General features: G+C 51.5%; 1 protein-coding gene across 1 annotated transcript in view; it reads right to left on the bottom strand.

Moving 5' to 3' along the window:
• The window catches only part of PPP2R1A (protein phosphatase 2 scaffold subunit Aalpha), a 95447-nt gene that overhangs the window by 59080 nt on the left and 23211 nt on the right, over nucleotides 1-13156 (bottom strand). The window contains exon 10 of the mRNA XM_075329054.1: nucleotides 12308-12481. Within this exon, the coding sequence (XP_075185169.1) occupies nucleotides 12308-12481 (174 nt within the window). The remainder of the gene's footprint in view (nucleotides 1-12307; nucleotides 12482-13156) is intronic.

The following is a 13156-nucleotide window of genomic DNA, read 5'->3' as shown; positions in this document are numbered from 1 at the left end:
CCTGGAAGGCTTGCCGACTGCGTGTCCCGCCTTGGTGGTTGATGTATGCCACCGCTGTGGAGTTGTCCGACTGAATTCGGATCTGCTTTCCTTCCAGCCACTGCTGGAAGGCTTGTAGGGCAAGATACACTGCCCTGATTTCCAGAACATTGATCTGAAGGGTGGACTCCTGCTGAGTCCACGTACCCTGAGCCCTGTGGTGGAGAAAAACTGCTCCCCACCCTGACAGACTCGCGTCTGTCGTGACCACCGCCCAGGATGGGGGTAGGAAGGACCTTCCTTGTGATAATGAGGTGGGAAGAAGCCACCATTGAAGAGAGTCCTTGGCCGTCTGGGAAAGGGAGACTTTCCTGTCTAAGGACGTCGACTTCCCGTCCCATTGGCGGAGAATGTCCCATTGAAGTGGGCGCAGATGAAACTGCGCAAACGGGACTGCCTGCATTGCTGCCACCATCTTCCCCAGGAAGTGCATGAGGCGTCTTAAGGGGTGCGACTGGCCTTGAAGGAGAGAGTGCACCCCTGTCTGTAGTGAACGCTGCTTGTCCATCGGAAGCTTCACTAATCGCTGAGAGAGTATGAAACTCCATGCCAAGATATGTTAGTGATTGTGTCGGTGACAGATTTGACTTTGAAAAGTTGATGATCCACCCGAAAGTCTGGAGAGTCTCCAGCGCAACGTTCAGGCTGTGTTGGCATGCCTCTTGAGAGGGTGCCTTGACAAGTAGATCGTCCAAGTAAGGGATCACCGAGTGTCCCTGAGAGTGCAAGACTGCTACCACTGCTGCCATGACCTTGGTGAAAACCCGTGGGGCTGTCGCCAGACCAAATGGCAGGGCTACGAACTGAAGGTGTTCGTCTCCTATCACGAAACGTAGAAAACGCTGGTGCTCTGGAGCAATCGGCACGTGGAGATAAGCATCTTTGATGTCTATTGATGCTAGGAAATCTCCTTGAGACATCGAGGCAATGACGGAGCGGAGCGATTCCATCCGGAACCGCCTGGTTTTCACGTGCTTGTTGAGCAGTTTTAGGTCCAGAACAGGACGGAAAGAGCAGTCCTTTTTTGGCACCACAAACAGATTGGAGTAAAAACCTTGACCTCGTTCCTGAAGAGGAACAGGGATCACCACTCTTTCTGCCCTTAGAGAGCACACCGCCTGCAGAAGAGCATCGGCTCGGTCGGGATGTGGGGAAGTTCTGAAGAACCGAGGCGGAGGACGAGAACTGAACTCTATCCGGTACCCGTGAGACAAAATGTCTGTTACCCACCGGTCTGTGACCTGTGGCAGCCAAATGTCGCAAAAGCGGGAGAGCCTGCCACCGACCGAGGATGCGGAGAGAGGAGGCCGCAAGTCATGAGGCAGCCGGCTTGGAAGCGGTTCCTCCGGCTGCTTTCTTTGGGCGTGAGTGAGCCCGCCAGGAATCTGAGCTCCTCTGCTCCTTCTGAGTCCTTTTGGATGAGGAGAATTGGGCCCTGCCCGAGCCTCGAAAGGACCGAAACCTCGACTGTCCCCTCCACTGTTGAGGCTTGCTTGATCTGGGCTGGGGTAAGGAAGAGTCCTTACCCTTGGACTGTTTAATGATTTCAGCCAATTGCTCACCAAACAGTCTGTCCTGAGATAATGGCAAACTGGTTAAGCCTTTTTTTTTTTTTGGAAGCAGAATCTGCTTTCCATTCCTTTAACCATAAGGCTCTGCGTAAAACCACAGAGTTGGCGGACGCCATTGACGTACGGCTGGTAGAGTCTAAGACCGCATTGATAGCGTAAGTCGCAAACGCAGACATTTGCGAGGTCAAGGACGCCACTTGCGGCACTGATGGACGTATGACAGAGTCCACCTGCGCCAGACCAGCTGAAATAGCTTGGAGTGCCCACACGGCTGCGAATGCTGGAGCAAACGACGCGCCGATAGCTTCATAGACAGATTTCAACCAAAGGTCCATCTGTCTGTCATTGGCATCTTTAAGTGAAGCCCCATCTTCCACTGCAACTATGGATCTAGCCGCAAGCCTGGAGATTGGGGGGTCCACCTTTGGACACTGGGTCCAGCTTTTGACCACGTCAGGGGGAAAGGGATAACGTGTATCCTTAAGACGTTTGGAGAAACGCTTATCTGGATAAGCATGGTGTTTCTGGACTGCTTCTCTGAAGTCAGAGTGGTCCAGAAAAGTACTCAATTTACGCTTGGGATACCTGAAATGGAATTTCTCCTGCTGTCTCCTCCGCTGGAGGAGAAATATCCAGCAGTCTATTGATGGCCGCTATAAGATCATTCACCATGGCGTCACCATCAGGGGTATCCAGGTTGAGAGCGGTCTCAGGATTAGACTCATGATCACCTAGCTCTGTCTCATCATACAGAGAATCCTCTCGCTGAGACCCTGACCAGCGTGATGACGCCGAGGGTCTCTCCCAGCGAGCTCGCTTAGGCTGCCTGGGACTGTCATCCGAGTCAGAGCCTTCAGCCTGTGATGCCTGGGACCCCCTTGGAGCACGGATTAGTTCTAACTGAGGGGGACCGGGGAACATTGAATCAACAGTGCCCATGGTCTGAGTGACCGGCCTGGACTGCAAAGTTTCTAGAATTTTTGTCATAGTCACAGACATCTTATCAGCAAAAACTGCAAAGTCTGTCCCCGTCACCGGGGCAGGGTTCACAGGCGTCTCTGCCTGGGCCACTACTAGCATAGACTCCGGCTGACGAAGTGGCACAGGGACCGAACATTGCACACAATGGGGGTCAGTGGAACCTGCCGGTAGATCAGCCCCACATGCGGTACAGGCAGTATATGAAGCCTGTGCCTTGGCACCCTTGCGTTTTGCGGATGACATGCTGTTGTCTCCTCAGAGCAATATAGGGGTATAAGCCAAGAAGCGACCGTACAGTGCAATATATATAGGTACAGACAAAAGTACACAAAACAACACTGTGGCACTAGTGGGGTCAGCACCTAGGTGCTGCTTACCGCCCGCTTAACAGCGGGTGTGTGGTCGCCAGAATCCCCTGTCTGGGTCTCCCAGGGCTATGTCCGTTCTCCAGCTCAGACTGCGTGCAGGAATGGCTGCCGGCGTCCTGTGAAGAGGGGCGGGCCGTGGGCGTGCTGCAGACAAAGAGCGGGAAACTGGCGTCCCACTGTGCCCAGTGAGAGGGCTGGAGTATGTAAATAAGACTCCAGCCCTCGGCGCTGACTATTGTACAGCGTCTCTCCCCTTCCCTGACTGACAGGGCTGGGGGCGGGAACGAAACGTAACTAGGCCGCAGAAGCCGGGGACTAGATTTATAAGCGCTGCCGTCGTAAAAGAACGGTCGGCGCGAAGTCCCCGGCGCACCACAAGTCTCAGCCGCGCCGCAGTCTCCGGGGGCGGCCGGCGCGGAAGTTCCCCACACAAACTCACTCAGCTAAGCTGCAGTGAGTATAACCCAAGCGCGCAGCGCTACTGTCCCCGGCGCACTAGAACACCCAGCAACGCTGGAGTGTGTCTGTGCCTGTCTGTACGGGGACACAGAGTACCTGAATGTTGCAGGGCCTTGTCCCTGACGGTACCCAGCTCCGTATCCAGCAGGATCTCCGGGTCTGTTGATGGAGCCCGGCCTCAGAGCCTGGAGGCCGGTAAGATCCCACTTCACCAGAGCCCTCAGGGGGATGGGGAAGGAAAGCAGCATGTGGGCTCCAGCCTCCGTACCCGCAATGGGTACCTCAACCTTAACAAACACCGCCAACAAGAGTGGGGTGAGAAGGGAGCATGCTGGGGGCCCTTTAGTATGGGCCCTCTTTTCTTCCATCCGATATAGTCAGCAGCTACTGCTGACTAAACAGTGGAGCTATGCGTGGATGTCTGACCTCCTTCGCACAAAGCTTGAAAACTGAGCAGCCCGTGATCCCACGGGGGGTGTATAGCCAGAAGGGGAGGGGCCTTACACTTTTTAGTGTAATGCTTTGTGTGGCCTCCGGAGGCAGTAGCTATACACCCAATCGGGGAGATAAGGTATGCACACCAGTGACTATGTAAGGGGAATACATGGAATAGCAGAAACTGCTGTGTGAATAGGTTTTAGGTTTTTGCACCCAGTTCAGACTTAGAATGGTGTTCCAAACGTTATCCTTATTGCTATACACCCAATCGTCTGGGTCTCCCAATGGAGCGCCGAAGAAATTCTCTTTATCGTTCCTTTGGGAGACCCAGACCATGGGACGTCTCAAAGCAGTCCATGGGTGGGAATAAACTGAAAAACTAAGAAGTAGGCGGAGCCTAACTTCACAAATGGGCGACAGCCGCCTGAAGGATGCGTCTGCCCAAGCTCGCATCTGCCGAAGCATGAGCATGCACTTGGTAGTGCTTTGAAAAGGTATGCAGACTAGTCCAAGTGGCAGCCTGACAGACTTGTTGAGCCGTAGCCTGGTGCCTGAAAGCCCAAGAGGCACCGACAGCTCTGGTCGAGTGTGCCTTGATCCCCGGCGGGGGAGGCACCTGAGAACACTGGTAGGCATCCGAAATGGTCGACCTAATCCAACAGGCTAAGGTCGACTTAGAAGCAGAGAGGCCCTTACGCCGACCTGTGGTTAGCACAAAAAGAGAGGTGCACCGCCTAAGAGCAGCGGTGCGAGACACAGATCCGGAGAGCACGCACCAGATCCAGAGTATGCAACGCTTTTTCAAAGCGATGAACAGGAGCCGGACAAAAGGAAGGTAGGGTAATGTCCTGGTTAAGGTGGAAAGGAGAGACCACCTTAGGAAGAAAATCCGGAGTCGGACGGAGAACCACCTTGTCTTGATGAAAAACCAAAAAAGGTGACTCCGAAGAGAGCGCAGCCAAATCAGAGACTCAGAGAAGTTATGGCCACTAGAAAGACCACTTTCTGTGAAAGACAAAACAAAGAAACCTCCCTAAGAGGCTCAAAGGGGGGTTTCTGCAAGGCCGTGAGGACCAAATTGAGGTCCCAGGGATCCAAGGGCCGCCGGTAAGGCGGAATGATGTGAGACGCGCCCTGCAAGAAGGTGCGGACCTGAGCCAGCCGGGCGATACGCCGCTGGAACAGCACTGACAGAGCCGAGACTCTTCCCTTGAGAGTTGAAGGACAGTCCCAGCTGCAGACCGGACTGTAGAAAGGACAGAAGGGTCGGCAAGGAAAAAGGCCAAGGAGAATGGCCGGAAGAGCGACACCAGGACAGGAAAATTTTCCAAGTCCTGTGATAGATCTTGCCAGAGGAAGACTTACGGACCCGAGTCATAGTGGAGATGACCTCAGGGGGGATACCAGAAGCCGTCAAAATCCAGGACTCAAGCCGTCAATCTGAGAGCCGCAGAAATCTGGCGGAAAAACGGACCTTGTGAGAGAAGGTCTGGACGGTCCGGAAGATGCCACGGCACCTCTACGGACAGAAGGAGCAGGTCTGGGTACCAAGCTCGTCTGGGCCAGTCTGGAGCAATGACTATAACCCGACGGCCCTCCATCCTGATCTTGCGCAGAACTCTGGGCAAGGGAGCTAGAGGGGGAAACACGTAGGACAGACGAACCTGGGATCAGTCTTGAACCAGAGCGTCCGTGGTGAATGCCTGAGGATCGTGGGAGCGAGCCACGTAAACCGGAACCTTGTTGTTGTGACGAGATGCCATTAGGTCCACGTCCGGAGTGCCCCACTTGCGGCAGATTGACTGAAACACTGCCGGATGCAGGGACCACTCGCCACTGTCCACGGTTTGACGGCTGAGATAATCTGCCTCCCAGTTTTCCACGCCTGGGATGTGGACTGCGGATATGGTGGACTTGGAGTCCTCCGCCCATTGAAGGATGCGTTGTACCTCCAACATTGCCAGGCGGCTGCGTGTCCCGCCTTGGTGATTGATGTAGGCAACCGCTGTCGCGTTGTCTGACTGGACTCGGATGTGCTTGCCCGCTAATAAGTGGTGAAAAGCTAGGAGAGCCAGAAGCACGGCTCTGGTTTCCAGCACATTGATCGAGAGGGCTGACTCGGACGGAGTCCAAGTGCCCTGCGCTCGGTGGTGGAGACATACCGCTCCCCAGCCAGATAGACTGGCATCAGTGGTGAGGATCACCCAGGACGGGGCCAGGAAGGAGCGCCCTTGGGACAGGGAGAGGGGCCGAAGCCACCACTGAAGGGAGCTCCTGGTCCGTGGAGACAGAGCCACTAACCTGTGTAAGGAGGAAGGCCGCTTGTCCCAACAGCGGAGAATGTCCAGCTGCAGGGGGCGCAGATGGAACTGGGCAAAGGGAACAGCCTTCATTGACGCCACCATCTGACCCAGCACCTGCATCAGGTGCCTGATGGAATAACGGCGGGGCCTCAGCAGAAAGCGCACCGCCAGTTGGAGGGACTGCTGTTTGATTAAGGGCAACTTCACAAGAGCCGGCAGAGTCTCGAACTGCATCCCTAGGTACGTGAGCCTCTGGATCGGAGTCAGAGTGGATTTGGGCAGATTGACAAGCCACCCGAATTGGGCTAGAGTGGTGAGAGTGAGCGAGACACTCCGCTGACAGTCTGCGCTGGATGAAGCCTTGACTAGAAGGTCGTCCAGGTAAGGAATCACTGCCAACCCCTGGAGGTGCAGAACCGCAATCACTCCTGCCATGACCTTGGTGAATACCCGAGGGGCCGTGGCTAACCTGAAGGGGAGAGCCACGAATTGGAAATGTTCCTCTCCGATTGCAAAACGTAGCCAACGCTGGTGTGAAACTGCAATTGGCACATGCAGATAGGCATCTCTGATGTCGATGGATGCCAGGAACTCCCCTTGGGTCATTGAGGCAATGACTGACCGCAGAGACTCCATGCAAAAATGCCGCACCCGGACATGCTTGTTGAGAAGCTTGGAGATCCAGGATGGGCCGGAAGGAACCGTCCTTTTTGGGGACTAGGAAGAGATTTGAGTAGAAACCTCTGAACCATTCCCGGGCGGGAACCGGTACAATTACTCCGTTGGCCTGCAAGGATGCCACGGCCTGAGAGAAGGCGGCGGCCTTGGAGCAGGGGGGAGTTGACAGAAAAAATCTGTTTGGCGGGCTGGAAGAGAATTCTATCCTGTAGCCGTGGGAGATGATATCCCGCACCCACTGATCGGAGACGTGTTGAAACCACGCGTCGCCAAAGTGGGAGAGCCTGCCACCGACTAAGGACGTTGCTGGCGCAGACAGATAGTCAAGAGGAGGCTGCCTTAGTGGCAGCAGCTCCTGCGGTCTTCTATGGACGCGCTTTTGTGCGCCAGTTAGATTTTTGGTCCTTGGCTGAGTTAGTGGACGAGGCCGAGGGCTTAGAGGACGACCAGTTGGAGGAACGAAAGGACCAAAACCTCGACTGATTCCTACCCTGGACAGGTTTCCTGGTTTTGGTTTGTGGCATGGAAGTACTCTTTCCGCCAGTAGCTTCCTTAGTTTCATCCAGCTGTTCACCGAACAGCCGGGACCCAGCAAAGGGGAGTCCAGCAAGGTACTTCTTTGAAGAAGCATCTGCCTTCCACTCTCGAAGCCACAAGATCCTGCGGATAGCGAGGGAATTAGCCGAAGCCACCGCAGTGCGGTGAGCAGCCTCTAGCACGGCAGACATGGCATAGGATGAAAAAGCTGAAGCTTGGGAAGTTAAGGTAACCATTTCGGGCATAGATTCCCTGGCGAGGGAATGCATCTCCTCTAGAGAAGCAGAGATGGCCTTGAGAGCCCACACTGCTGCAAAAGTCGGGGAGAACGAGGCCCCTGCCACCTCATATACAGATTTGGCCAGAAGGTCAACCTGGCGGTCAGTGGAATCTTTAAGAGAGGTGCCATCAGCCACTGATACAACAGTCCGGGCTGAGAGTCTAGACACCGGGGGGGGTCTACCTTTGGTGAATGAGCCCACTCCTTGACCACCTCAGGTGGAAAGGGAAAACTGTCATCAGAACCACGCTTTGGGAAGAGTTTGTCAGGACAGGCCCTGGGCTTGGTCACAGCGGCCTGAAAACTGGAGTGGTTAAAGAACACACTCCTTGTCCTCTTAGGCAAGGTAAACTGGTGCTTTTCTGCCAGAGAGGGTTGCTCCTCTGATACTGGCGGATTGAGGTCCAGTACAGAATTAATGGACGCAATCAAATCACTAACATCTGAGTCACTCTCGGACAGATCAATGGGGCACATGGAGGTAGCCTCCGAGCCCCCAGTAACGGCATCCTCCTCGTCCTGCGAGTCAGCTCTGGAATCAGAGCCGCGGGACGAGGAAGGAGAGGGGACCCTGCGTCTCCTCTTAGGAGGACGGGGTCTGGGACCAGATGATGAATCCTCTGTGAGCTCCGCTGAGAGAGCCCTAGCAGCAGAGGCACCCTGTGAAGGGGGCTGAAGCATGTTCAGCAAAGTCCTGGACAGATGTCCCATGGAGTCGGCAAAAGACTGGGAGATAGACCTAGAAAAGGATTCTACCCAAGCCGGGGGTTCAGCCACAGGAGCCGGAGCAGCCGGAGAGACCCCTGGGGGTGCGATTCCAGGCTGAGGCATTGTCAGGTTAGAGCAGACCTCACAATGTGGATAGGTGCTCGGTTCAGGCAGTAGGAGCTTACATGCAGTGCATACTGAATACAGCTTTGGAGCCTTGCTCCTCGTGTGTGACATGCTGCTGAAGTGGGGGCTCTGCCAGAATGACCCCCAGAGAGTATATACAGAGGTCCACAACCGGAGGTTGTGGCTTACCAGACCGCTGGAGCGGTGTTGTGTGCCCTCCAGATCCCGAAGCCCGGACCCCCAAGCACCTCAGCAGGGATGCTGCAGCCAGCGCTGATCGCAGAGAAAACGCTGATAAAATGGCGCCGGAGCGAAGAGAGGGGGCGAGACTTACTCTGGGAGCGGGATCTGGAGGGCCATAGAGACTTACAGGGGAGGAGACATGTACTCAGTGAGGAGTGACCCTCCCCTGTGCAGAACGGCCGCTGGGCGGAGCTGCACTGTCCCTCTGCATGAATGACATGCGAGGGCAGAGAAACCGAAACTAGGCCTCCGGCGAAGCCGGGGCCTAAATTTGAGCGGTGCGGCCGGCGCGCAGGCACCATCGGCGCGGTTCTCAGGCGACAGCCAGAGAACCCGCCGGAAAGGTCATAAAACACACTCAGCACACTCTCCCACAACAATAAAGTACAGGGACCCCCAATATATAAACGTCTCAAGTACTTAGCTTGCTGAGACGCAGGGTTCCAAGTCCCTGGGGATGAGTGCTCCGGTCCAGCAGGGTCCTGAAGGGCTGCGGATGGAGACCGGTCTCCTGCAAAGCATGGAGAACCGTGCTGGCTCCCACTTCAAGCCAGAGCCCAGGAGGGATGGTGAAGGAGCACGGCATGTAAGGCTCCAGCCTTGGAAGCAACCTTAACAGCACCGCCGACACAGTGGGGTGAGAAGGGACATGCCGGGGGTCCAGACTTGGACCCGCTTTTCTTCAAACTCTTTCCAAAAATCAGATGAGAATGCATGTGTGGATGTATGCCTCCTGAACACAAAGCGATAAACTGACTAGATCTGGTTCTCCAGGGGGTGTATAAGCTCAGAGGGAGGAGCTACACTTTTGAGTGTAGTACTTTGTGTGTCCTCCGGAGGCAGAAGCTATACACCCATTGTCTGGGTCTCCCATAGGAACGATAAAGAAATATTTTTTTTTATTTTTTTGTAGTAGTTTAAAGCTTTGACGTGTGTCTTTTGTTTCTAATGTATATGGATTAATGTTTCCAGGCCTCCCCTCCTCCATTAGACACAGGTGTTTATCATTTATAAGCAGGTCTCTCTTTGTCCACATATGTAGGTTTTAAAACCCAGAGAGAGGAAGTAAAAAAAAAAAAAAAAATCGAGTAGGACCAAGGATAATGAGATTACCATGACGTGGCTACTGGGCAGGTATAAAAATGGCCATTTTAATATACAAAACACCTCAAATTTTATTATGTTTTTTAGTAGTTTAAAGCTTTGGCGTGTAAGTCTCTATTTTTTTGTTTGTAGCATTTTTTTTTTATTTTTTATTTGGAGTAGGCACACCGTAAGTAGGTGAACATTATAGACATTTTCTCATTTCATTTGATACTTTGCTGCAATACATCTCAAAAAAAAAAAAAAAAAAAAGTTGTGCCCCGGCCTCTCCTCCTCTTTTGACAATAGTCTGTAAATGTCTGGAAAGAAGGAGGAACAGCTGTAGTTTTAGGAGAGGTACGTTGTCCCCTTCTTGTCCCAGATGTAGGACTCTTGCTGCTATACGGTCCCCGAAGGCTTAATGTGACAATTGTCCATTGGTGAAAAGGTCCGGACTGCAGGCGGCCGGTCCATCCCCTGAACCCTTCTTCTGCAGAGCGGTGCCGATGTGATGGAGACAATATATGGTCTAACATTCGCCTGCGGATATTTGCAAGGCCTTCCTTACATTAGATGTGGTTTGGAAGTGGCACAAATTCTAACCCCTCTATATAAAATACTCGGCATGGATAGCTCATTTCCTGTCCTAGCTGCCCCCCGTCTTAATGCACCCTCATGTTATCAGAGGTGCAGGAACGGTGCGCCCATAAACTGGTTGGACCCTCCAGTGTCCGTTGATTCCATGAAAATACGTAATTACTTACCGGTAATGTGTTTTTTCCAAACCCATGACGGCACAATTATATCGTGGTGCCTCAGTGCCTCAACCTCAGTTTTGGCAGCATTTCTGTGTCCTGTTGCCATTTGGCTTCTTCCCCTTTCATTTGCATTTATGGATCGCCCGGCGGACGGTGTTCACAGACAATGATTTCTGGAAATGCTCCTGAGCCCACGCGGTGATCTGCACGATGGACTGGTGCCCGTTTTTAATGTAGTGTCACCTAAGGGACTGGACTTCGTGAGCGTCCAATATTGCCCGCCGGCCTTGCCCCTTGTACACGTGGATATCTCCAGATTCTCTAAACCTTTTGATGATGTTGTGCACGGTCGATGGAAGGATATTCAAAGTCTTTGCGATTTTACGTTGAGGAACGTTTTTCTGAAACTGTTCCACAATTTTTAGGCGCAGCTGTTCACGGATTGGTGAACCTCTGGTTGCCTTTGCTTCGGACAGACCCCGAGTATATAAAAAGAGCAAGTCTGAGCAGTCGACCTTCCATCTGGTTTTCATTAGCGCCACTTTTCTGGCTTTTTGTTAACCCTGTCCCAACTTTTGGTTTTTTTTTGGTTAGATTGAGATGTGTTGCAGCCAATTACAAAATAAGTGTTAATTTTAGCAAATAAAACGGAAAATGTCTACAAATCACCATCTGATCCTATGCGGTGAAAAAAGTATGACCCTAAGAGATTTCCAAGCCGTGCCGAAAACGTTTATTGCATTTAAAGCTATAAGGCTACGTGCCCAGAAGACAACGTACCCGCGGATTTTGCCGCAGGTTTACCCGCAGCAGCTCTCAGATATCCGCAGCTATCAATTGCTGCGGGACGCCAGCATTTTTGTTGCGGTAAACCTGCGGGACAAGTGCGGAAATTAAATATAATATTAAAATAAATGAATAAATATTATAATATTATTATATATAATTATAATATTATTATATATATTTATAATATTATTATATATATTTATAATATTATTATATATATTTATAATATTATATATATTTATAATATTATTATATATATTTATAATATTATATATATTTATAATATTATATATATTTAATATTATATATATTTATAATATTATTATATATATTTATAATATTATTATATATATTTATAATATTATTATATATATTTATAATAATAAAATTACATTATATATACTAATAATATTATTATAAATTATTATAATATATATAATTATAATATATTATAATTATTAATATTTATTAATTTAATTCCACAGCGCTTTACATACACTGTCCCCATTGGGGCTTACAATCTAGGTTCCCTATCAGATCCTTGCAGATGGTGTCCTTGGTGGAATTTGAACCCAGGACCCAAGCGGTACAGGGCTGCAGTGCTAACCACTGAGCCACCGTGCCGCCCATAACCTGTGGAAGTCCCGGCCTCTATCTCAATATGACATACAGTCACGTGCGGATGTGGGAAATCCACAGCATATTCCACAGCATTGATACAGCCCTCCCCATGTCCCATAGGATAACACAGGGAGTGTCTGTACTTGCGTAAACCCGCGGATTTATCTGGAAAATCCAGATAAATCCACGGGTTTTCTGCGGTAAAATCCGCGGTTACATTGTCCCGTGGACGCATAGCTTTAAGGAGGCAGCGCAATAACATTCTGTTTGGGAGCTGCCATTTAAGTGATCCACTTCTGCACCCCCCATTGCTCAGGTCTCTTACCAGCTGCCCGGCAAGGAGAGGCATGTACTCGATGATTGCCAGACGCACGCGCCACTTGGCATCTTCTGCCAGCTCCACGATGGCGGGCAGGAGGGACTGCGAGAGCTGCCGGATGCCGATGACCTCGTTCACACAGTCCAGGTTGGAGATGATGTTGAGCCGCACTTCTGGACACTGTGGAGGGAGAGAGGGCGATATCAGGTGAGGAAAAGAAACAGCCGAGACACCGGTCAGGACAAGCCAAAGATCACACACACACTTGACGTTTGACTAAGGGCTGTAGATCCCGAGAAGCTACTGTAACATTACTGCAATCTACAAGAAGCAGGTCATGTTTCCGACTGTCAGCATCAACTATGAACCTCAATGATCGGCACAAAAGGTTGACCATCACCTCTTCTCCATAACGCAGTCGGCGCCCCCTGCTGTATGAGCCGGCTCATATCCAGAGTCCACTCCACACATCTACAGCAGATATCTTTTAAGGGGTTAAAATTACGTACATATATTTTAGGATTGTTAAAAAGCTGTGCGTCTCCCAAAGCTTTCTCCATTACTAAAAATCAGGAGCAAAAGGTTCCTCAAGTGTATGAAAGGGGAATTAAAGATGCCTTCGCCCAGATCTGCTGGAAAGCTGTTGTGTGCGGACTCGATAGCAGGGGGTGTCCTAAGGGAAATCTCGTAAGTACCACATGTGATCCTTCAAAACCACAGGCGGGCGCCCAAGATCTATACACAGCGGCAGCACACAGACTACAGGCAACGGAGAAGAATTAGACTATATAGGTGAGGACACAAGGCCGTGACTGACCTGCCATATGACAGCGCACCGCAGACACTGCTCAGTAG

Source organism: Anomaloglossus baeobatrachus, chromosome 11 (genome assembly GCF_048569485.1).
Source record: "Anomaloglossus baeobatrachus isolate aAnoBae1 chromosome 11, aAnoBae1.hap1, whole genome shotgun sequence".
NCBI classification, from domain to species: domain Eukaryota; kingdom Metazoa; phylum Chordata; class Amphibia; order Anura; family Aromobatidae; genus Anomaloglossus; species Anomaloglossus baeobatrachus.
Note: the sequence above shows the minus strand (reverse complement) of the source record. Positions and strands in the feature narration are given on the sequence as shown.